We start from the raw sequence: 25,644 nt of genomic DNA, 5'->3' as shown, positions 1-25,644 counted from the left end.
ATTGCATGATGTTAATCTCTTTTATTTTATCTTACTGATTTAACAAAATAGTTTTGTAAACTTTGACGGCCTTATTTTGAGCCGAATATGTTTTAATAAATTTTAATTGATAATAGTAAAGTGAATGTGAACCTTTTACCCATGTGAATTTATCAATATTTTTATATATGTCGGAGTAGAGAGTGTCGCATAGGTCCTCCTTATTTAAGGTTTAGTCTTTACTATTGGAATAAGATAGTGTAACTAATACAGTTAAATGAAGAAGACCTACCAACATCAAAATAAGACGCCACAGTTATATTAGACGCAAAACATAAAGTCCAATATTTATACACTACTGGTAAAAGAATTAGAACTTATTGCAGCAACTATGCCTTTTGCTTTCCAGTTTGATAAAAAAATAAAATAGAATCAAAGTGTGAAATAATTAATCTTTGATTGATCTTCGTTATAGCAGATGCGCAAAATTGAACCTATAGCATCCGTTGTAATGAATGGGATATATATTCATTATTTATTCCAAGCCACAGAGTTAATATCATCCATAGCTTGCTTGTACAATTCAAGCCTTTTAGCTAGTTGTGCTCTCTTTTCCATAAGTGCAGGGTCTTCATCCAACAAAGCCCCCAATTGATCCTTCTGCATAAAAAGCACAATTTTGCTTTAAGCTTGTGACCAAGGTTACCAAAAGGGGTATTTCACTACAAAGCACTTAAAAAATCGTAATGGATATAAATATTCTAACTCATTTGATTACTAAAACAGATAATTCCATCAATGAATAATTTAATAGCTAATTGTGCAAAAAGAACATTCTTGACATTAACATGGCAGCTTCAATCATACATATCCAGTCTCAAGTCTTATTGATCATGTGGTGAAGCAATAGGTATAATGAGCATGAATTTGTAAGTTCAATAAAAGAACATGTTTGGTCTTACCAATAATGTTGAAAACCAGTTTTACGGGTGGCTCACAGTATCATTGATGCAGTAGCAATGTTGTAGAGGGTGAGGGATAGCTGATTTGATTTTTGTTATAGCTAATGTTGATCATTCACATATGAATGAAAGTTAAATATTATCCCCATTCATGCTTTCATTTCCTTAGCTTCACGCACACGCATGTGTCTTATTAATATATCCAAAAACCAAGTGCTAAGAGCTAGCTACTTACGATTGCTTGATGCTCATGAATTGGCATTTTCCATTTGGACTTTTTGATGTATAAAAATAGTGAAGGCCTTCTTGATTTTCATCATCTCTCATGATGTTTGGATACAAGGGGAACTATCAACATATGGGGTGGTAAAAGAAGGATATGGAAAAAGGAGTACAACTGATTTAGTTCTAGAGAATACTCAAATATTTTATTAATCGGAACTGTATCAGTTTCATCCTATTTCCACATTCTGGTGGACCTTTCTTCTTTACTTCTTTCCACTTTCCGCCGCAGTGCTCCTTTTCCATGAACAGTAATGTGCATACTGGGAGCACACTTCCACTGCTACCTCACAGCCATCTCGCCAGTGTGATCCTCCAATCAAAAGTGCTTCTCTCCTGTGAATCCAACACTGCCAACCTCGTTGTTGTCTACCACCGCACACGCTGCCTCTCTCTGGCATGTGTTACTAATGCACTCATCACTAAACGGTGCGTGAAGCTATTTTTAATGCAACCCATCCTCTAGCGACTTCCCCACCATGCTTCTTCTTCTTCGGCAAATTTGTTTGGCATTGTTTGGTTCCTTTGGCATCGTGCTTCGTCTATTTCCAACAACCTATTTAAGCTTTTTCGGTGACCTTTTCGAAGACCACCACACTGTCCACGTGTGCAGCCAACCAAAAACACCACCCCATGTGATCCCATACAGGGCCCTTGGATCATGAAGTTCACGCACACGACGCATGACAAATCTTTGGCCAACATCACACTAGTCTTCTCTCCCTTTGCCTTAAGACGTCCCGGTGAACCTTTCTACTTTTCTCACAGGTGAACAATGTCCATCTTCATCGCCAAAGACAGCCACACCGTCCATGTGTGAAGCCAACTGAAAACACCGTCACACGTGATCCCATGTAGGGCCCTGGAGCATGAAGTTCATCCACACATCGCGTGACACATCTCCAGCAAGCCTCACACTGGTCTCCATCATCACAGTGGGCCTTCATTGATTGCCATCGATCCATGTTTATCTGGCGCAATCACATGACTTGAATCACCTTTAGTTTCTATTGGGTTTACCACATTTGTAACAAGCTTGGTTCATATCACACATATGCTTCAGCTTTAGGGGGAGTGTGGGATTATATTCCTGATATTCTATTTATTATTAGAATATTCTATTTCCTATTAATGAGTAATTGATTGATCTTGTAATCTATACTAATTCCTTTTGCATATTATAAATAGCGTGAGGTGTAGTCTACTTTAACACACAACACAACAATGAAACACTGTTATAGACCTTTCTTGATGAGGGCTCATCCCATCCCAAACCGGCATCGCCCCTACTATGAATGGTGGTGATTGGAGAATTCCCTCTTTGCCGGATGCCAAATTCCCTGTTGTTACTGTGGCTATCAAAAATATTATTATTCCTATTGATTCTCAGGTGGATAGTTTAGTCTGGACCCCATTGGTCTTGGGGGAATTGTTTTTCAAAGATGCTTTTATGCTTGTCAATCCTTCGATGCGTGTTCTGCCTTCGACAAAGATTATTTGGAGGAGCTCTATCCCTCCTTCTAAATCTTTTTTATTTTGGAGGCCTGTCCGTGGCAAGATGCCAACAGATGAAAACCTGTGGAATAGAGGATGTGTGGTGGTCTCGGCTTGTCCTCACTGCTACAGGGACTATGAGACATCAGATCATCTCTTCCTTTCATGCCCTTTTGCTATAGAGCTACCGAAATGGCTAAGCAGTGTGATTCATTTTGGTTTGGACTTACCGCATCTGCTTTGTTGTTGGTCTGCAATCAGAAATTTAGCAAGCAGGCACTAAATGTCATAAGTCTCAAGTATCAGTAATGTGGTTTATTTCATTTGGTTCAGCAGAAATAAAATCAGATTTGACCATTTTCACATTTCTTTGAACTCGTGTAAAGCTGAGTGTGGCTGCTGTGGCCCTCTTTGGTAACATGTCTAGCAATACTATGTATCCTTCTATGAATGCATTTGTCATTTAGAAATTCTTTCATGTTCAGTGCCGGGAAAGTAGTTGAGCCTAAGCAAGTTATATGCTGTGCTCCTCTTCTATGTTGGTTTAAAGGTAACTCAGATGGTGCAGCTCGTGGAACACCTGGTTTAGCAGCCAGTGGTGGCTTATTCCGTGATTACATGGGTAACTTTTTGTGCGGATTTTCTATTTTTTTAGAAGTAGACTTCTGCTTCAATGCTGAACTGCATGCTGTCATGTTGATGATTGAGTTTGCTGAAAGTAAGAATTGGTTTCTACTTTGGTTGGAATCAGATTCATTGCTTACTGTTGCAGCATTTCAGAACACTAGCTAGGTGCCTTGGCATTTGAAAAATAAGTGGTGCAACTGTCTTTTGAGGCTTCAAACAAGCATTTTCAGAGTTTCTCATATCTTTCGAGAGGGCAACACTTGTGCTGATAAATTGGTAAATTTTGGTTTCTCTGTCCAGGACTCCAGGGTCATACCTGGTGGGATGAATTGCCTAGCTTTTTTAAAGATGATTTTTACAGGAATAGGGTGGGTTTACCTTTTTACAAATTCTGTTATATTGTAAAGCTGTTGGACTTGGATTGTATGCTCCTTGTGGACTATTTCTACTATTAATAAATTTTGGATTAAATGGCATGGATCTCAAGTCTCTTGGGTGCCAACCTAGTTGAGATTTATGAGTCTTGGGTGATGCTGTTTTGTTCCTAGCTATATATATATATATATATATATATATATATATATATATATATATGTATGTATGTATGTATGTATGTATGTATGTATTTATTATTTTGGGATGTTAAAGATTTAAGAAAAAAAATCATTTTTTTTTGTAAATCTGAAAGTACAATTTGTTTTGGAATATTATATTGCTGTCTATATTTTGGTGATGGAACCTAGTGAGATAAATCGATGATGTTGTTGTTGTTGGATAGGCTTGACAGGTTACTGGTGTTGGTTAGCTTAACTTAGGCAGTGCAGATAACAACCAACACAACCCACTTAATATTCTTAGATGTTAGTCCTTGAAGTTCCTCACCAAAATGTTTTCCATTGCAGCTCAATGGAGGAGGTAGGTACTCCATAAAAGTCCAAGATATTAATATTTTTCATTATCACATTCAGACTTGTTGGGAAAAAAATGAACAATAATAGCACAAGAAGAAAGATTTAGTAAGAACTGACAAACTAGGAGAGTTTGATCAACATTACAAAAGCTGAAATTTATGCTAAATTACATGAAAGTCAAATATCCTTACGGTAACAATTGATCATTGAGAAATCACGAACAAAATGAACAAAACAAATAGATGAAATCAATTTTATCATCAACATTTAGACCATTTCATTCCAAGTTATTTGTCTTTATCAGAAACTTTAAAGAGTTATTCATCTAACATTATTGTGATATTAGATTCACTATATCCAGCGTTTGTTAAACATTCTCCATGACATATACAGAAGCTAAAATCATTTTATGTTTGTTAAGATTATGACACTGTTTGGCAAATTTTTCACAGACCCAACAGACAAGTTGAAACACAAGTGAACTTGCGCAGACCCAACAAAATAAGAATTTATCATTATTTAAACCATTTAAAAAACACCTGAAGGGAAAGAGGTGGAAATTGGATCTATTTGCAAAAATTTAACAAAATGATAGACTCATCATACCTCTCTCTTCCCAACTTGAACATAAAAATGGTTAAGCAATGATCTCTTTGCCTCTCTAACTTGACAATGAACCACGGCTTTTGGTATTGAATTTTTGAGTGTATCCAAAACCATGTTGATATAACCATTAACATTTGATCCTGAAATAACGAGTCACGGAATAAGTTAATAATCACAAATCTATTTCTATAATTTTAAGGAAAAAATCAAAATTGTGAAGATAAAACCCTACAGATCTATAAATATTGTAGAATTAAACTCCAAAATAAGTACTAAGTAGTAATAACTAATAAGGCATTTGTTATTATTATATTGGAATCTAATTATTTTAGTAGATTTACAGGGCAAGATTTGTAGTAGTAGATGCATAGTACACTAACTCTTGATGTAATTGGTCTAAATATATATTGAGCGAATTCCCATTTTAGTCCCCTGAAATTGCAACAAGTGTTGGTTAATCGCTTATTGTACAAAATCCTCACTTTAGATCCTAACATTGTAAAATGTCATCTACTTTATTCCTTTTCAGTGCTAAATGACAGTGGAAAAGGATTAAAATGAAATACTTTTGTAAAGTTAGGGGCTAAAATAAGAATTTTGTGAAGTTATGGATTAAAAGTAACCAACGCTTACAATCTCAAGGACTTGAATGAGGATTTAGTCAATAGGTGTTAGAACTTTCAGCTGGTAACACATCTCTAATCACACTATATCTCCCAAATGCATTCAGCATCATTTAAATTCAAAAATCAAAAACGGATTCAACATGATACTTAAAATAAATGATTATCCAACACCCTATTCATAAATTTGTAAAACCAAGAATTTACACAACTGATATAGAAGCAAAAAGGTTAAATTCTGAAACCTTAAAATGTGGACTTGTTTGTGTTGTGAGAGCAGTGAGAAATCATGTAGAAAATTATTTACCAATTTTACTGAGGTGATTATCTGTGTAACTGTCTACAGGTGGATTAGGATTACTCCGATTGGGGTTCTTTTGATCTGCGTTCTTTTCCGGTTCAAGATGCATCTTCCGAAAAAATTCCACTGTTAGATAGCCAGACTCCATATCAACCATCCGGGTCACAGTCCTCCTACTTTCTTCTCGGAATCGTTCTAAAGCATCATTTGCAGCAGCAGCTATATCAGCCTGAAGGGTTGGAAACCTCTTCAATTCCTACATGCCAATGATGCCATAAGTTTATAACAGTGTAAGATTTATTTCATTTGTGACTTTCTGAATCCTGAGTGGAATACGGGAGAATTCCTGGCAATCTCAATTTTTTATTTATGTCAAGCAAACACTATTCATGACATGTTATGTTAATCAGACAAAAGGATAAGTGTTTCTGGGCTATTCTTCTAGTCAAGAGTTATAGTTGGTTTCCCTAAATTTATAGTTCTACGACATTTGAGCAAATTGTTAGAGTCCGAGACTTTTGTTTAGAGTCCTAAATGGAGGACAGAGAATTGCTACATAGCTCAAGTTTCCATAACTTGTGTTTCCACTGTAAGAGTTTTAAACTTCGATATGAAAAATATACAAATGCAAAGATATTATTTTACACAGAAAGTACGAGGTATTCTATGTCAACTTGAGCTCAACCAAATTCATCCCCAAAAGGAGCTATGTGATTCTATTATGAACACTATTTCTTAAACTTTTTTCTCCTCCTACATCCAGTTTCATAACTCCAATTTCTCATTTCCTTGTTCCAACAGCAAAACAGAACACTCTTGGTATTTGAAGGGGATGCCAGAGCAGGAGCGTTCATTCACTTTTCTCACAAGCAAAGGAACACTATTATCACTCCTAACACAGTTGAATTAATTGTAGAATGAGATCAAGTTAATCACACTAGCATGTGTTATTTGGAAATTGGGGCCTCTCCGAAAGAGTTATATAAACTTAAAAAGGCATTGCCTACCTCAGTTGCTGCAATTGACTTCCGTACAAGCTCCTTTAAAATGAGATGTACCTGAAAGTAGATGACAGAAAACAATTTGTAAGCAAAACAAACAATGATAGAAGATATTGAAGAAGATAAGCTGATGAGGCAATTTTTTCAGAGAAAAACAGCATGAAGTAATGCTGGTTAAAGAAATATAGAAAAGGAAACCCATTCTTTTGGAGTAACTTGGTTTTCCTATTTGAATACTAACAGACAATAAATGGAGAAAAAAGAAAAGAAAAAGCATAGGTTAAACAATCAAAATGCTATAGAATTGAGGAAGGGTTCATATTTTCAAATTTATGGTTTTTGGAATTAAACATAACGGTTTCCAGTTTGAAAATTGATGGATCATCTGATCTGAATAATCTGCAGGGTTGATAAGGTGAAACAATGGGAAACACAAGAAAGTTAATTAGGCATTCAGATCAGCACACATATGATCATATTCTGTTCAGACCAATGTTTAAATAGCGAGCTATTGCGACACTATAGCGGTGTAGTGGTGCAGAGCGGCCCTTGCCCACTACAGGGGATGCCGTAGTGGAGAAGTTTAGGGTAGCGGCCATAGTGGACCAAATAGCAGGCTGAATTGCGGCCATAGCAGGTGCTATAGCAGCTCTATGTGTTGATTCCAAAAAATCCCTCCGAACAAAGACATCGGACAATGCCAAAGTTCATTGCAAGGGTCTGCTCCTAAAAGTTCAACAAAAGCTTCGTGTCCAAGGATGACAAGGTGCAGTACATGCAAGGAGATAAGACATTCCGTTAAAACTTAAATAGTGTATGGGCAGGATATCCAGAAATCATGCATATTGCATTGTACATAAAGTCACAAACAAGGGTACTCAAGCATGTTAATATCTGCAATGTCCATCACATTTTAAACAGATCAAGGAATAAAGTCAAGAGGGTTACAGCATCCACAGAGGCTTCAGCTGGGCCTTTGAAATAGCCAATAGATCCCTCAATAAGTCTTCTATATCCTTGCTCTGGAGCAATTAGATGTGGCTGATAACCATCCGCTTCCATAACAACTTTTTCGACATTCTTTAAGGAAAGATGGCGATTAAATGGGAGCTTTTTTAAAGCAGCTGGTAATTGGTGGTCAAAAACACCATATATTCTATCCCCGCCAGGACGTCTAAAATAGAAGTTGGTACTTAGTCAAATATATTTTAATTCTCCAAAAAATCAAGACAATAAGGAAAATATATTGCAGAAAATCATTTCATGACAAAAGCAATAGCATGCCATAAAGGTGTATCTAATAGAACTCAATTATTTTTTAATCATTTTGTGCTTCTGAAGTGAGTTAGGAGAACTTATGCCCGAAAAGTACTTATGTGATTTTGTCCCCGTTTTCTTGAAACAAAAAATAGGCAGCATCTTTTTAATTTATTTGTCAGAATCAATAACAACAATGACAAGCATTTTTAGTTTACACATTGTCAAGAAACAAATTAAGTAATCAAACCAAAAAAGATCCAGTTAATTTAACTGATAATGTTTTTATGTATCTGACACACCAGATCAAGCATGACACCTTTGGGTTGAAGCATGGACAATGCGCAGATCTTTTTTACCTTGCAATTAAATTATAATTTAAAGGAAAAAAGTGATTTTAGTCCTTATACTTTTTGTCAAACTTGATCAAGGACCCTATAGTTTCATATCAATTAATTTGGTTCTCAAACTAAAAAAACATGCATAGTCCCATGCTCAAGAATTCATCATGTTTTTTAAAGTTAGGAGGGACTAAATCCACATGTTTTAAAAAGTGTGAGGACCAAATATATCAATATGAAAGTACAGGGACCTCAACAATGTTTGACCGAAAGTATAGGAACTAAAAATACATATTTCACTAATTTAATTAAAAAAAATGGATGAAAAAGAATCAAAATCCTGACAATGTGATTATAGAAACTCTTACATGTCAAAAACCAAATAAAAAAAAGGTTATAAGCTGTTAAACAGAACAGTGACTAGGAGTTCTTTTAGATTTATTTTTTTGTCTAGGATCATAAGTATCATTCATAAGAGACAATCTCGCTCGAACTAAGTGCAACCACATGATGAAACTAGCTCTCCCAACACGTTTTTTTCCTCCATGCACAAGGCTTAAACTTGAGACCCTACTTAAGGAGAATCAAACATGTATTCAAACACCATTGGGAAGAAAAAGTTTAACTTACTATTAAGAACAATATCCGTAGGTGTAGCAAAGAGTTTCAGCACGAGGATGAAGAAATAAATGAACACGAAAATAATAAGTTTCAGCAGAAAGTTAGTGCAATTTTTGTTGAAAGTTTCATATAAGCATATGAACCAGATCACCCAGAAGCATGGGATATCAAAGCTAAATATGATGTGTTACTCTAAAACAAGGGCACAGGCATTAAATAAAAGAGAAGCTTTATAAAAGTAGTCAACTAAAATTGTAAATGAATGCAAAAACTTAACAAGCTAAGGGAACTTACCCTCCATCCAGGTGTTCTTTAAATACTTTGTCAAATGCTCGACACATCTGTAAAATTGTGTATAATTTGGCCTATAGAAAAGAAACACAACTTAGTACGAGCAAAATCCTAGAAATTTCAAACATAAGAAAGATTGTTTTCAGCATTGATCAAAGTTCTGACCCCTGAATCCACAGCTATTGGCCTGCCAATTCGGTCCAACTCTGCATTAAGCTCATCAATTGCTTTATTTATTAAGGAAATGATACTAGGTATCTTCATCCTAATAACATACTCCAAATGCTGCAGTGATGAATGCCAGTAAAGGAAGGGAAGGGAAATTACTCACGATCACTTTCAAGAAAGAGAAAAGCAACACGACCACATCGTTAAGGACAATGATGTGAAAAAAAAAATATTATTGAGAATACCTCTGATAGAAGTTTGGCAAGATATTCTGCCCCCATTTTATGTGCCAAATGTCCATATTCAGGACTAGTCTCAAAATATTCGCGTTCCTTCTTGCGAGCGACAATCATGTCAACGTTTTTATTAATATCAGCTTGTGAACGATTGACAATTCCAACCCAAGGATGTTTCAACCTGTATTGCCTTCCTTCGAGAACCTTTAAGATTCACATAAATGCATAACTTTTCACCAGTTGATAGACTCAATCTTGGTAACAAGGAAATCAATTTGGTATAGAACATCAAAACCGAAGATAGCCATGCTGTTGTTACAGAATTATACCTCAACAGCATTAGTTCCTTTATCCATAAGATCAAGTTTTGTAACCACCCCAAATGTCCTTTCACCTGAAAATAGAATAAAATAACAAAGGCCTTTCTAAATGAATCTTGGTTCAAACGGAAAGAGAAAGAAAGATCATGATCAGAGGAAACAGTGTCAGCATTTGAAATTCCTTCAAATATAAAAGACAGACCAGAAGGATCAACTTCTCTTGCAATTTTTATTGCATCTGAAGTGGCAATATCTTGGTTTGCAGGAGAGATGGCCAATATAATGCAATTGGGCTGCACAATCAGAAAACTCAATTAGGTTGATTATGATAGACAAAGACAAGGAGAATGATAAGATGCAATACAGAGAATGAAATTGGACAAAGCATATATATTGGTTCAGTATGCTTAATATGACTTACCAAAATTACACTATTATTATTGTTATTAAAAATATATTTGAAGTTTGACAGATAAGTCTTTGGAGGGGGTGTACACCATGACTTGGAGAAGGATTAGCATCATGTGTCTTTAAGAAATTAAATGGGTTCAAGAAAAAGCAAAGGGACTAGACACTACATGATTTAAATTTGGCACTCAATAAAAGTTCGAAGGAAGTAGGTATATTGTAGACAAGGATCAGAAGGAAAATGAGTGGTGGTTGTGTAAAGGATTGGGGACAAAATTGTGTTTAAAATTAATGGCTGCATGGGAGACTGTCAATATATAGTGTTTTTGGAAAGGCTTTCCACAAGAGAAAAACATTCTCATAGGCGGGGACCTAAATGGACATGTTGGTAGTGAGGCAAGACAATCAAGAGGAGCTCATGGTAGTTTTGGTTTTGAAGATCTAAATGAGGAAGGACAGTCTATTCTTAATTTCTCAATGACATGAATTTAAGATTATAAACACTTATTTTAAGAAGTAGGAGGAACATTTAATCGGTTTTTTTTTCCGTAAATACACTCTCTCTCTCCTATTTTTTCCGAATATACACCACTTTGCAACTTAATTCCCAATCTACACTACTTTGGACTTTGTACTTTGATTTACACCACTTTGCAAATGAACGTAGACAAAGAGATCTGACAGCTACAAACACAAATGAACGTGAATACACTCTCTCCTTTCTGTTATTTTTTTTAATTTAAAATATTATAAAATATAAGAGGGCGAGCCCTGGTGCAGCGGTAAAGTTGTGCCTTGGTGACTTGTTGGTGACTATCATCTCAGTTACTACACTTTAGAGCTGTCAAAATGGGTTCCGGCTCATGGGCCAGCCCGGCCCACTGTGGGCTAGAGGTGGGCCGGGCTCAATTTTTTTTAAAAAAATCGGTACCGGCAACTTTTCAGCCCACTTAACCCGTGGGTTAGGTGGGCTCAACCCGTGGGTTGGTGGGCCAGCCCGTCAACCCACCAAATTTAAATAATATATTATTTAATTTTATTATTATTATAAATTTATAATTGTTAAGAAATTAAATTTTTATTTTGTAGCTAGCAACCCAATTGGCAATTCACATTCAGTAATAGAGTAAGCCCAAACAATAACAAAGCCCAATTGAATTAGCAATTGTTTAATTATTTAATTTTTTTTATGATTCAATTTATTTAATTTAATTTTTCTCTTATATTGTCATAGGACTATATCAATTATGTGAGCCGAAATGTTAATGTCAATGACAAGTCTGAATTAGATCTCTATTTGGCTGAGACACCGTTTGAGCCAAAGTTTTTTCCTAAGTTGGATATTTTGAGTTATTGGAAGGACCGCCAAGAATGTTATCCAAATCTTTGTAGATTGACATGTGAGGTGTTAAGCATTCCTATAACAACTGTTGCTAGTGAATCGGCATTTAGCATTGGTGTTCGTGTGCTAAACAAGTATCGCACTAGTCTTCTTCCTTCCAATGTTCAAGCACTAATTTTAACCCAAAATTGGATAAATGGTTTTGAAGATATTGGTAATTTACATTTCCTTTTCCATAATTTTTAGTTTTTTATTGGTGTGTTGCTTCATTTATTTGACTTATTAATGATATTGTTTTTTTTTTGTCTTTGTAGATGAAATTAATGGTGATGTTGAGAAAGAAAAGGAAGTTGTTCTGGATTTCACAGTCCATGACTCTAATGTTTAATTTCAATAGTTTAGAAGTTTATTTTTTATGACATTTAAATTTCAATTATCTTAATGTTGAATGTTTATTTTGAAGACTTCAATCACTTTAATATTGAATGTTTGGATTTGATTTAGTTTGGTTTTTATATTGGATTTTATTTTAAGTTGTTTGAAATAATTTTATTTTTTTTACAAAAAAAACGCAGAAAAGTGGGCTAGCCCGCATAACCCACAAACCCGAGGTGGGCCGGGCCGGGCTGGCATTTTGTTAGCCCACATAAAAGTGGGCCGAGTTGAGCTAGCCCACTTTTAGCTCAACCTATTGCGGGCCAGCCCATGTGGGCCGGGCTGGCCCGTTTTGACAGCTCTACTACACTTTGAAATTTTATGTCTATTATATAAGATAGATGTATCAATTATTTTTTCACTGTATTTTATAATTTGTTTTAATACTACTAACTAATTTTCTTATTTTTTACTTAACGAACATAACAAAAAAAATCAACAGCACATAAATTTAATTACAAAATTACATACAACATAACTAAAAAATTGTAATCTAGTTTTATCCAATTTTTTTATTTTTCTTTATCTGTATATTTTTCTTTAAAAAAAATAAAAAACAAAATTATAAAATTTAATTTAATAAATAAGTAATTTTAAAACCAATTAAAAAAAATTATATAATATAATATTTATATTTTATAATATTTTAAATTAAAGAAAAACAAAAAGGAGAGAGAGTATTCACGTTCATTTGAGTTTGTAGCTGTCGGATCTCTTTGGCCACGTTCATTTGCAAAATGGTGTGAATCAAAGCACAAAGTCCAAAGTAGTGTAGATTGAGAATTAATTACAAAGTGTTGTACATTGGGAAAAAAACAAGAAAGAGAGATAGTATTCAAAGAAAAAAAACCACATTTAATCACTTATAAAAGTGGAATCTCAAGATTGCAAGGATTGTAAGGTGATTCTTGTAACATCCTATTTTTTCGTAAACTAATTTAATCACTTAGGTCAGTTTTTGAGACTGACGATACTCTCTACGTCCCCTCTTCCTCTCAATTTCGTTTCCCCTCTCCTCCTCTCAAAACCCTATCTTTTTCCCGCATATATACCACCAAACCTATCTCAAAAAAACGACGATCTCAGACTCATTCACCGTTGAATCATCGTAAAATTTGAGAACCAGATTTGTAACTCATTTATGAGCATTCTCACCATTGATGAAACTGTTAGAGATGTCATTATCGTTATCAGAATACACACGTGAGCTCGCTTAGAGGTAAGGAATGAGTTATTCACAATTGGGGAGTAGTGAGAACATGTGTAGGGAGAATATTCTTTAATGACTTATTTTATACAAATTATTATCTTGTTCTAATTTTCTCATGATGATGATCAACATGTTATGTGTATATGAGTTATGAGGCATGATCAATTACTATAATGAGATTATAATATTGTTATGGAGATTGAGTAGTGCAAAGTGAAATGTGTCAATTTGCGAGATACATGTAAACATGAGATGGTTGATTGTGACATAATAAGATGTGAAATTGTGAACATGAGTTTTAGTTGTGAGTAAGTGTGTGGTTAACACTGGATGTGACATTACTTGTATCGTGAGTTGTGAATTATACAATAACCCGACCAGTATTTTTCTTGAGAAAAGTGTTGATGCACATTGTTAAAGGGAAAACGTAGGTTTCCTATTTAGGAACCAGTGTTAAATTGTAGTACAATGTGTTAAACATGTTTGAAACACGAGTGTGAGGTCGTGAGTATTGTATAATTCATTAGCAGTGTCTATAAATAGAATATGTGATGAATTGTGGAATAAGATGTTGTTTTGAGATTATAATATTGTTATTGAGATTGAATATAAGTGCAAAGTTGAACATATGTTAATTTGTGAGATACCTGTAAACATGTGATGGTGGATTGTGACATTATAAGATGCGCAATTGTGAACATGAGTTTTAGTTGTGATAAGTGTGTGGTTAACACTGGATGTGGCATTACTTGTATTGTGAGCTGTGAATTATACAATAACCCGACCAGTGTTTATCTTGAGAAAAGTGTTGATGCGCAGTGTTAAAGGGAAAGTGTAGGTTTCCTATTTAGGAACCAGTGTTAAATTGTAGCGCAATTTGTTGAATGTGTTTAAAACACGAGTGTGAGGTCATGGGTATTGTATATTTCATGAGCAATGTCTCATACAAAAAATTGTTTTTAGGGGTTGTACCTGAATCAGGAGGGAGAGGCCCTAACAGACTCTTCAGAGTGTAGGTCTTAGGGGTAAATACACCCAATTTGAATGCTCCTTTAAGCTCGTGTTGATCCCACATGATTGGAGCATTCTCGCAAAACAGCGTGACCCTGATTGATCTCCCTATGATTTTACTTAGTGAGAGTGACCTGACATACCTATTTTGTGGTGTGTCTTGTTATGTACTCCTAAGCGCCACAGGAGGTTTTTCACTGACATGGTACCACATTGTATATAGGCTTGAGTCTTAGCATAATTGTTGCATAACGCTTGCTAATTGTTTATTGTGAAATTGATGTGTTATTTTGTCTTGATCGGAGTGTGTGATTCTTGTGTAATGTGCGATTGATGATTGAAAAGTGAATTTTAAATGACAAAGTGGTGGAATTACGTGAGCTATGTTTAAGTAAGTTATATCTCATTTATATGATATGTATATCTCGTTGTCTTATTTCTCTATTAGCTAGTTAGGAATGTGATAACTCACTTCCCATGTGTTGTTTGTGTTTGGATCCTGTGATGATCTTGAACCTTGTGTTCAAGAGAGCAGATGACTAGGTGAATTGCTGTAAGGAACCTTGTGCTGAAGGACGTCACGACACAATGCTTTGATAGGATGTGACATTGAGACATAAGTTTCTATATTAATTGCATGATGTTAGTCTATTTTATTTTACCTCACTGATTTGACAAAACATTTTTGTAAATTTTGACGGCCTTGTTTTGAGCCAAATATATTCTTAATAAGTTTTATTTGATAATATTGAAGTGAATGTGAACCTTTTATCCACGTGAATTTGTTTACCAATATTTTTATATATTTTATTTATTTATATATATGTCGGGGTAGAGGGTGTCACAATTCTAGGAGAGAATCTTATTACACAAAATCAGGGTCTTTATCCTTGATGCTCGTTTTGAAAGTCGTAAACAGAAAAATCGACAAGTTACAAATCCAAGAATCAAATGGTAGAAGCTCAAGAGTGATAAATAGTTGATTATTAATAACAGTAATTATTGGATGAAAGTAATTGGGAATCATAAAGTTGTATAGTGCTAGTCTCATTTTGGATGAGATGTCTAAGAAAGTTAGGATGGTTGCTAAAGCAGTATTGGGTGAATTAAAAGGTTTTGGACCAAGAGATACAAAATCTTAGTGGTGGAATTAAAGTATTCCAAAAAAGGTAAATCTTAGAATATGGGTTTAGGTCTAACTCAACCTCAAAAGCTAGCTCATAGAGTGAGGGTTACCTCTCACTTATACACTTTATCTTGACCTTATCTCTAGCCAATGCAAGACTTAGATTTTTTCCAATACACCCCGTCACGCCCAACACTTCTGGGCTTGGTGCATGAATAACATGGTGGGTGACCCTTTGAATGGATCTAGGATAGGATTTAATACCATCTTAGAATGTGGATTTTGACCTAACTCAATCCTAAAAGCTAGCTCATAGGATGAGGGTTGCCTCCCATGTCGGCAAGAGATAAGACCAAAATAGAATATATAAGTGGAGGGCAACCTTCGTCCTATGAGCTAGATAAGGCCAAGATAGAATATATAAGTAGAGGGAAAACCTTCACCCCATGAGCTAGATTTTGTGGTTGAGTTAGGTCTAAACCCATATTCTAATAGTAAAAAATAAAAGAGAGTGTTTTAGGGCCTTACATGGGAGTAATGATGTTGAAAAGAATCTGGAATTTGGATCGAAAATTAAGGAAAGTTGTGGTTATATATCAAGATATGAGAGAAAGATGAGAGAACTATTTATATTTTGAGATCTAAGAAAATATCAAAGTGGAAGAGGAGCACATGGTTCCTATATATAAGAACAAGCAAGATATTTAGAATTGTGTAACCTACAAAGGGATGAAACTTATGCACATTGAAATTATGGGAAAAGGTAACTAAGCATAAATTAAGGAAGACTAGGATTCTCGAGAATTAATTTGGATTTATGCTAGGAATGCCTACAACAAAAGGTATTTATATTTATCTTCTATAGGAATTGATGGAAAGGTATTGAAGTAACTAAAGAGAATTGCACATGGTTTTTATTGACTTTCTAAGTTTTAAGTATTTGGGAGCTATATTACAAAATGATGGGAAAATTAGTAAAGATGTGCATGAAAGATATAAGTTGAGTGGTTAAAATGGAGAAAGGCATTAGGGGTTATTTCACTTATTTGTGAGAACAAAATACCTAATAAACTCAAAGAGAAGTTTTATCATATTGTTATATAACTAACTATACTCTATGGTGATGAATAGTAGTTTTAAAAAGACAACAAGTGAAAAAAATGGGAGTGGCAAAATTAGGAATGTGAAGATGAATGTATGACTACAAAAGAAAGGACGAGATATGGAATGATTGTGCGAGGAGAAATTGTTGTGACACCAATCAAGGAAAAGATGACAAAAATCTGATTAAGGTGGTTTGGAAGAAATTGTTAAAGAGAATCTCATGGTGAATAATATTCTTGAGAATTTGGATTTTAATGTAGCCCAATAGAGTCATACGATCCTTGCAGCCGATCTCACCCCATGGGGTAAGACTATTGTTGTTGTTGTCGTCTTGTTATTATTATTATTAAAACATAGTTAACAAAAAAAAAAGCGCCCTTAAAATCAATACAATTTCCTACAACTAAGAAAATGAGCATACTTTTAATATTGGTTTAATTATTCATTTAATCTCTATAGTTAAACAAACTTTACCTTTTATTCCCTACACTTAAGACCATCTATTGTAGTCCCTATACAAGCACTTTTAATTTCATTTTGATCCCTACTATTAAAAAAATTTATCATAGTTAACCATGGTTGACGAGGCATTGATGTGTGTTGAGCTTTATGTTTTAGTCTCTATACTTGCACTATTTTTAGGTTTTGGTCCCTATACTTGGACAATCTTTACACTTTAATCCTACACTTAGAAACTACTTGTTTTAGTTCCTATACAAGCATGTTTTAGTCCCCATCAACACCTCTCTTCTTTCTTCTTCCTCCTCATTCTTTTATTTTGCAGGTTTTGCTTCATTTAAATCATCTTAGGTCAACTAATTCTCTTGACCCAAAATCAAAAAGTCACAATGTTACAGACTTTAGACACACTTCTTGGAAAAGACGAGGTAGCCTGTGAGTAACAGTTTGTGTTGACACTCCTTGTAGTGGATGGAACTTGTTGCATTGTTTTAATCTTGATGCATAAAATTCTCAAATATATACGATGTTGAAGGACCAAATGCTTAGAGATTAACGATGCATCATATCCTCGTTGCATCATTTTAATCTTGCTGGTTTAAACGCTTGAGTATTCATGCCACGTAACTCTGGTAGCTCTTGTATCTCTCTATCACTATCACAAAATCAAAACTGGTGCGTAGAACCACCATTTTTTTTTACAATTGTTAAACTGCCAGAAATTTGAAAATGAAAATGCCTTCGCCGTGCACCTTTGTAAGAGGTGATATTTGGCGACGATGCATGGTGATTACATGATCTAGAAAATGAATTAAATGGCAACTTCCATGTTTTCAAATATTTCACGTAGCAAGATTAAAATGATGCAGCACTGCAAGGAATATCAACACAAATAGTTACACGTAGCCACTAAAAGGAATGTCAACACAAATAGTTACCCGTAGGCTACCTCGTGTTGTCCAAGAAGCACGTCTTAACTCTACAACCTCAATTAAGAATCTCTAATTCAAGGTCAATGAGAATTAGTTGATGTAAGAGAGTTTAGAAGAAATATAACCCACAAAATAAAAGGAGGAGAGAGGTGTTGATTAGGAAAAAGAAAAGAAGGAAACTGAGAAGGGAGAGGTGTTAATAGGGACTAAAACATTAAAAAGAAAATAATTGGTTTATAGGGACTAAAATGCTTGTTTAGTTGTTTAATACTACAATTTTCAATCTGATTTGATTATTTCTTTTAATATTGAAAGTACAATTACCTTCTCAACATAGGAACGGACCATGTTCTCAATATCTTGAACAATGGTGTCTGATTGTCCCTCTGTGAAAGAAGCACAAACTCTGTTATTCTTTAAACATTAAGATGAGTCCTCTCAAAATTACATCCAATTTGTTTAAAATAATATGAAATGTGTGAAACTTTACCTACAGCAACCTTTGTCAACCCAGGAAGGTCTATGAGGGTTAAGTTCACAACTGCAAGACAAAGCCATGCAAAACTATTATGCAACTGAAATCAAAGTGTTCCATGTAAGAGAAGGAGAATTTTGCGTGTTCCATATTCTCAATTAGGAGGTGTGTATTAGAAACATTTTGTTTTGCAACCAAAAGAAAAAGTCCAAGTTTTCCAATAAGCTACAAGAATAACATGCAGAAAATACAACAACCATGCCTCATCTCACTATACGGGGTGATAATTGACAAAAATGAGTTGAGGGATGTAAATTGAGGCAATTATCTCATCCTTTCTCTTACTAAGAACCTTGTTTGGACCTTTTTAATTATAAATTTGTGAATGTTTAGTTTTTCTATTTAGTTTATCATTTTGATAGGTTACGTGTGCTTATTGTTGGTTATTTTGTAGGAATTTGAAGTAGATTGAAAGGAAACTTGAAGTAAAGATCGAGAAAGCTTAAAGTGGAAAATTGCTTAAGCCCAGACAGTTTTGGCTTAAGCAAAAACAAATCAGAGTGTGCCTTTTTGGCTTAAGCATATTTTCATTAAAGTGAAGATTTTTAGGGATTCTACAAATAGTTGTGCGCTTTTTTATGTACAAAGCTGGTCTTGCTTTGTAAAAACAGCTCCTTAATTTGTGTAAAATAGGATTCTCCTTTCCACTTTCTTCCATCTTCCTTATTCCAGCTTGCATTTTGGTGCTACCCATGGAAATGGGTAGTTAGATCGCTCCATTGTTGTGGTTGGCTTGTAACTAAACCTTAGTCTCACGTATTTATTTTGAAATATATATATATATATATATTCTTCTTGTTCTTCAATGTTAGTATTTTCCTTCTACTCTTAATGCTTGTTATTGTTTGTTATTGGAAAACACTTTCATAGCCTGATTTTGGGATGAGATTGTGATTGGAAAATACCCTCATTATCTTGAATTGTGATAAAACAAAACTCATTAAATCTTGGAGTTATGAATAGGACGAGGGTTAATGGTTATCTTTGGGTCAATGAGCTTAAAGCATGTTCATTGTTAAATCTACAAGGGATTGGCATTTAATGGAGGAACTTAGGTTTTTTCATCTAAGGAATTAGGGATTAGAATACTATTGAGTCAAATGTTATGTCTTAAAGACAAATCAGGACCTTCAATTATTTTGATTAGATGTAAACAAATACAAAGGTAAAAAAACTATGTGCTATGTGTTTGATATTTTGTGCCTACGTGTTTCATCAGAATGTGCCTTACAACATCTTTGTCTGATGTCTTCAAAAGATAGGAAAATAAAGTCAAGATCTGATATAGCAGATGGAACAACATTTAAAACTTCATTTATTACTTTGTGTTTGAGATTCTGTTTGTAGAAACATTCTTCTAGGATCTGTCAAATCCTATGAAGAATAAATGAAGTCAAGATCTAATATGTCGCTTTTGCTATTAAAAGAAGAGCTCTGTTATGCAGGACCTGCTCTGACACAAAGATGTGACTACCTGCTATAGTTTTCTTACACGCAAACGTTGAAGAAATGACCTTCTGCATGAGGAAAAGACGTGCATTAAATGCACCCAACAGTCTTCTTTTATCAAACGGAGATCAAGTGAAGTTTTACCTGTTGTGAGATAAAAAAATACTTGAAAAAGTGATTTATATAAAATAGAAGCTTTGAACATTGAAGCATTGATCTTGTACAAATATTTTCATCTCTTCTTCTTCAACCAGTATACTCTTGAAAAACTAGAAAATGCTCTCAAAACACCTTAAACACTTTAAGAGAAAAAGACTAAGCATCGATTTGTATATTCATCTATAAAACGATTCTAGTTTTAGTCTCTGACAAAAATTTAAACAATAAAACGCATTGATTTGTATCTTTTCTGATTTGTTTAGAGCCAGTAGAGACTTGGTAAGACAAAGAATAGTGGTTGTTGATCAAGCTTGGAGTAGAGCTTGATTTGTAAAATCAAAAAGTGATTGTGGCATTAATACTTGTAATTTGTGAGAAGTTAATGGAACCTGGTGTTTTACCAAGAACTGGACGTAGTCTCAGTGGTAGAGATGAACCAATATAACTTTGAGTCTGGTATTTCTTCGCTTTCTCTCTATGTTCAACTGACCTTAAGTCTGAATTGATTGTTTAGTCGTTTGAGAATATCTTGTGTTTTGCAAACTTGTTTTCTCATCATCTGAGAGTTCTTATTTCAAAATATGTTATTTGTTCTTTTTAAGGTTTTCTTCTTAGATGAAAAACTTTGTTATTTTAAGAAAAGGTTTTAAAATTACACTAAAATCACAATTCAACCTCTCCCTTTCTTATGATATATGTCTTTACAAATACTATTTTGAACTAGGACAGATATTATCATTGAATCTCAAGTTGAATGTTGTGCTTTATTTTAAAAAGAGTTTAGTTCGATAAAATCTAACCTTGACAACCTTATTTGATTTCCATCCTGTTTATTGCGTTTTTATCTAAAAACCCAAAAATATTTTCAATCTTTTGTTTTGTTTTATTTTATCTTTGTTGAATGCTAAGTTCATGTTCTTAATGTTCCGTTTGTTAGCTTAAATAGTAAAAATTTGTGAAAGTTGCTAATTGTTACGCAAGTCCTAAAGGGAACGATACTCTTACTTATTGAATACTACTTGATAACTTGGTATACTTATCAAAACATCAACAAGTTTTCTAGCGCCGTTGTTGGGGACTTGCGTCTCAATAGTAGACAACTTTGCATTTTTCTACTTATCTAGGCTTTATTCTTTCATTCTTTGAAGTTTAATTTCTTTTATTTTGTTATCTTGTGCTTACTTTTGTACTCTAGTCCCTTGTGTTTCTATGGAGTTCATGCTAGCAAGGTAGAACCTTACTATTCAATATGCATAATTAATGTAAGCAGTTCAAAACGAAACTTACAACTTAAATTGTAATAATTTTTAGGACAAACTGACAAGGAAAAAATAATCCAGCACATTAGTTCAAAGGGAAATTAAGAAACCATATAGAAGAAAATAATAGTTTACCTACACAAAGTTTATCCTTACTTCAAACCACATGCTGCTATTAATTACCACAATAAAATGTTCCACAAGAAGGAGGGAAATGGTAAAAGGAACACACAGGATAACGTTACAAGTTTTAAAATAAGCTAATTACTTGTGATGTTATCAAGGGGTAATGAAAATAAATACCATTTGGAGAATATATGCTCAGTTGAATTGGAACGTTTGAAATTGCCTTTGTCTTCCCAGTTATACGATCTGTTTCATCTGAAATTTCCTGTCTCACAGCAGCTGCATGGGACAGAAAAGAAAATGAGAGCTCAGTTTCTACAGTTATGAGATTTACTGTTATTGTCATTCATAATTTCAATAGATAAATGATAAAACAAAGCTGACACATCTGTAATTCATTATGTTCAAGATTTAACCTTTTGTCTTTCATGGAAAACGGGTTTCCATTCAGAAATTAGAGAAATCTAAACCGCTAGGATTTAAGTATCCCAAATCCCTCCAACATGGTATATATTCTCACTTGCATAACATTAAGTGGATTGACAAAAATAATGCATACGCTCCTTTCTAGTATTCCTATTCATTTCCTTTTCCTCTTTTGTATTTCAGTTTGCTAGACTCAGATTATAAGGGCCGTCCTATTGTGAAGGGATGCAGAGCATAGGGGAGAGCAGGGATTCTTCAGTCAAGGGAATTTGGTGTCCAAAATCACTGCTCTGGTGGCTAAATGGCCGTTGTGAACTAACAAGGATATGCATCTACAAGACCAAAATCGCCATGTTTGTTTGGGGTTGGGTCTCAAATTAGGTCATAAAGGAAATTTTTCCGTGGAATATTCCTTTCTTAGATGCATTGCCTTATCTCTATAACAACTGTTCTATACAAAATTCACCCATCCAAAATCATTTTTTCATATTCAGGGTCCTAATCTCTTCTGGAAGTTAATTTTTTTCAGGAACTACAATGATTTACAGTGTAATAAATCAGAACCCCTTATGCATTTACTTGATTCTATACAAATTTCTGCTAACTGATTCTTTGAACTCCCAATTATTCCAGTACATAATCTTTTTAGTCATACTTTTAGTTTATGACTCAGTCTCCTAGTCAGAAGATCCTCCATCCTGACAAGGCAATTTGGGAGTCCATATGCTCTATCTAAAATGAAGCAATTCTTCTGGATAGCAGCACTCAATTGGAAGATAGGATTAACACTACTGACATGCTGCAAATTCACAAACCTCAACTAAGAGTTATAACATGCAGGACTAGTAGTTAAAAAATAGTTGCCAGTTTAATTCTGCTTTGTCAGGAAGCAATTGAGAAGCAATCTATCTGAAATTCTTAGTAAGTTCTGGGTTTGTCCTCCCAATGATGTTGAACCAAGAGACCAAGAATCACAAGGATTGTCTGAACCAGACCAATGTTTGTCCTACCACTTGGTGAGTTTCTTACAAATCATTTTGGAGTTTGCAGCAAAGCCAAAAGTAAGAGGCTAAACCTTGATCTCAGTTAGTGATTTGTTCTGTTTTGTGATGCATCTGTTGGACCACATTATAGCATTTTCTAGAGGGACTTATTTCACTTATGTTGTGCAATAGGGTTTTGAATTCTGATTATGGCATCTCTTTGTTGTGCTATTCATGGATGGCAATCTTCAATGATTACAAAGAAAATCTCTCTAGTTGAACCCGATATAAGAGTTATTATCATTCTATTTATAGACAAATCCAGTTTGAAATGCATTTGTTAGTTAAATATAGCAAGTGAATCCTTTAATTGACAATTTAATTAAAATTGAATTAAGTGTTACTGCAATTGTATTAGCCATGCTTAACAATGGACATGTAATATAAACTAGCATCATACCCATGCCAAAAGTTGCCCCGAGAGAGTCTATATCTCATCTACAACCACAACCCTTCTATCATAAAGACAAATAATTCTATACTATTTTAATTTAATGATAGTTATTTTTAAAGAAAAACTAATTCAATTGCAAATTATAGGTAAATCAAATGGATTTCTGCATCATAGCAACAAAATTCTGTAGCTCATGGTTAAATCTACCACCCTCTATATGGGAAGGGCTGAGATCCATATCAATTAAGTATAAATCTTCCGTCCATGATCCCATACATCCAACAAATTTGAGATGGGATGATTAACATTGACTCAACTGAAGACTACACAAGTGGATCGACCTGATGTCAGCTCATCATTCATTACTGCAAATCTTAATTAATTAGAAATGAAATGTTCATAGTTAGAAACATCATTTACCAAAGTCAGTGAATCTCTTTCTTGATGCATGAAGAAACTCAGCATATTCCTGCTGCCCATCATCTGTCTTGTGAAGTTGCAGAACTAGTGGCCTCCGTGTCACAATACCTAATAATGAAAGATAATGTCATAAAGGCATTCAGATGAACAAAAATAACCACTCTTCACTGTCATCAACGGAATAACGAACAATCTTTGTTTCAGATGAAAGCAAAATGACCATTACCCCGTTCTAGCCATTAACAGCGAAAATTTCTCAAAATAAAAAATAAAATAAAATCCATTATTTCCCTATTTAAGGTAAGAAAATCAGTTAAAATTATAAAAAAAATGTTTTAAAAAATAATAATGTCAAATGATATGTTGGTATTTTTTAAATACATCATGAAAGCATTTTCTTTTTCAAAGCTGAAACAAATATATCCATTCATGAGGTGTGGCTAGGCTGACAAAGTAACCTCGGCAAGGCAAACTTTACCTTCCAATCGCAAGAGCAAATAAATGTGCATCAAAATCTCTTGATCTTCAACTTACTAAAGAAAAAAAATTTACTAAAGTCTTTTTCTGGATGAGCTCAAACATCAATCCTTTCCATGTCACACTTGACATCACTTTACACCACTAGTAGGAATCATGGACTACCTAATAAATTCTATATTCAGACAGTAATATTAAATAATGTTATACTCTTTTCTTATACTGATATTTTTGGAATTAGTATCGTACCCCTCTAAACAAAAAAGATATATATATGTATTATTAATAGTTTTATATTATTATCTAATTACAAACCCATATATGTTAAGTTTGTTAAGTCTTATAATAACTATCTTAACAATCAAGTCATATGATCTATATTATCATAGTGTAAAATATTTTACACTTGGTAGTTATTAAACTGTTAATAAAAAAATAAATGCATAGAAAGTGAAGATTACCAGATCCCCGAGGCAGAAAATCCCTTCCCACGACACTTTCCAACACTGATGATTTCCCTGAACTCTGGTTCGTTGTTATCACAAACACAATCAATACCCAAAACAAGGAAAAGTCACAATGAAATAGAAGCCGTGGGAACGTAAACGCACCTGTCCTCCGACCACCGCGACCGTGGGAAGCGCCTCCCACAGCGACATTCCCTCGCCGCCATGGTCACCCAACACCGTGCACGCACGTTGGATCTTGTTGATGAGTCCGATCAAGCTCGTCATGGTCGCCATTTTCAAACAACGACGAATACCAGAACCCGATCCGAAAAAACGGTTATGTAATGAGACTCAGTGGGCAATGACGAAAAATGGTCACTTTTCAGTTTTCACAGGTTTCTATACCGAAAACTTACGCGTTCTGTGTATGTATTTTTGCATGGGTGAATACAGCAACTAAGGAGATCAATGTAACCGAATATGCCTTCACTTATTATTATTTCGAATTTTTAAATAAAAAAATAAATATTAGGAGGAATAGAACGAAAGTGACACGATGCATGGATTAAATTCCAGTTGGTATTTGGGTTTGCATCTAGAATCAATTTCTCACGCCCGATACAAGTGTTAATCTAAAATTTATAATTTAAATTAATTTAATCATGTATTCTAGTAATATTAATAATTACATTAAAAAATGTTATATTAATTATTCAAAATTAATTTTATTCAACAATAAATCAAGCACATACTTAGAAAACATTGAATACAAATAGAATTTAATATCTATACACTAACGGTGTAAAATAATTTTATATGGTCATTCAATCACATATCACCATTTGAATTACTTTAAATAA

At 34.2% G+C, this 25,644-nt stretch overlaps 1 protein-coding gene across 1 annotated transcript; it reads right to left on the bottom strand.

Annotated features, from left to right (window-relative positions):
* Positions 1-307: 307 nt before the first annotated feature.
* On the bottom strand, positions 308-25,200 carry LOC100817051 (dynamin-related protein 1C). The gene is made up of 16 exons (XM_003529174.5): positions 24,947-25,200; positions 24,797-24,860; positions 23,859-23,966; positions 21,753-21,854; positions 18,538-18,588; positions 18,372-18,433; positions 10,223-10,313; positions 10,030-10,094; positions 9,710-9,904; positions 9,462-9,581; positions 9,300-9,370; positions 7,735-7,960; positions 6,793-6,843; positions 5,792-6,041; positions 4,862-5,001; positions 308-639 (listed from the first exon to the last, which is right to left on the bottom strand). The coding sequence occupies exons 1-16, from the start codon at positions 25,076-25,078 to the stop codon at positions 511-513; spliced, it is 1,857 nt and encodes a 618-aa protein (XP_003529222.1). The 5' UTR covers positions 25,079-25,200; the 3' UTR covers positions 308-510.
* Positions 25,201-25,644: the final 444 nt, after the last annotated feature.

The sequence above is a fragment of the Glycine max genome, chromosome 7 (genome assembly GCF_000004515.6).
Source record: "Glycine max cultivar Williams 82 chromosome 7, Glycine_max_v4.0, whole genome shotgun sequence".
Taxonomy (NCBI): domain Eukaryota; kingdom Viridiplantae; phylum Streptophyta; class Magnoliopsida; order Fabales; family Fabaceae; genus Glycine; species Glycine max.
The sequence above is the reverse complement of the archived record's forward strand: the minus strand, read 5'-3'. Positions and strand labels throughout refer to the sequence as shown.

What these genes read in the sequence shown, in the direction of transcription:
- LOC100817051 (XM_003529174.5), bottom strand. Translation starts at nt 25,078, where the DNA reads ATGGCGACCATGACGAGCTTGATCGGACTCATCAACAAGATCCAACGT. An exon ending in TCGCGGTGGTCGGAGGACAG is followed by an intron (nt 24,861 to 24,946) that starts GTGCGTTTACGT and finishes ACAACGAACCAG; the next exon opens with AGTTCAGGGAAATCATCAGT. An exon ending in AAGGAACTAATGCTGTTGAG is followed by an intron (nt 9,905 to 10,029) that starts GTATAATTCTGT and finishes TGAATCTTAAAG; the next exon opens with GTTCTCGAAGGAAGGCAATA.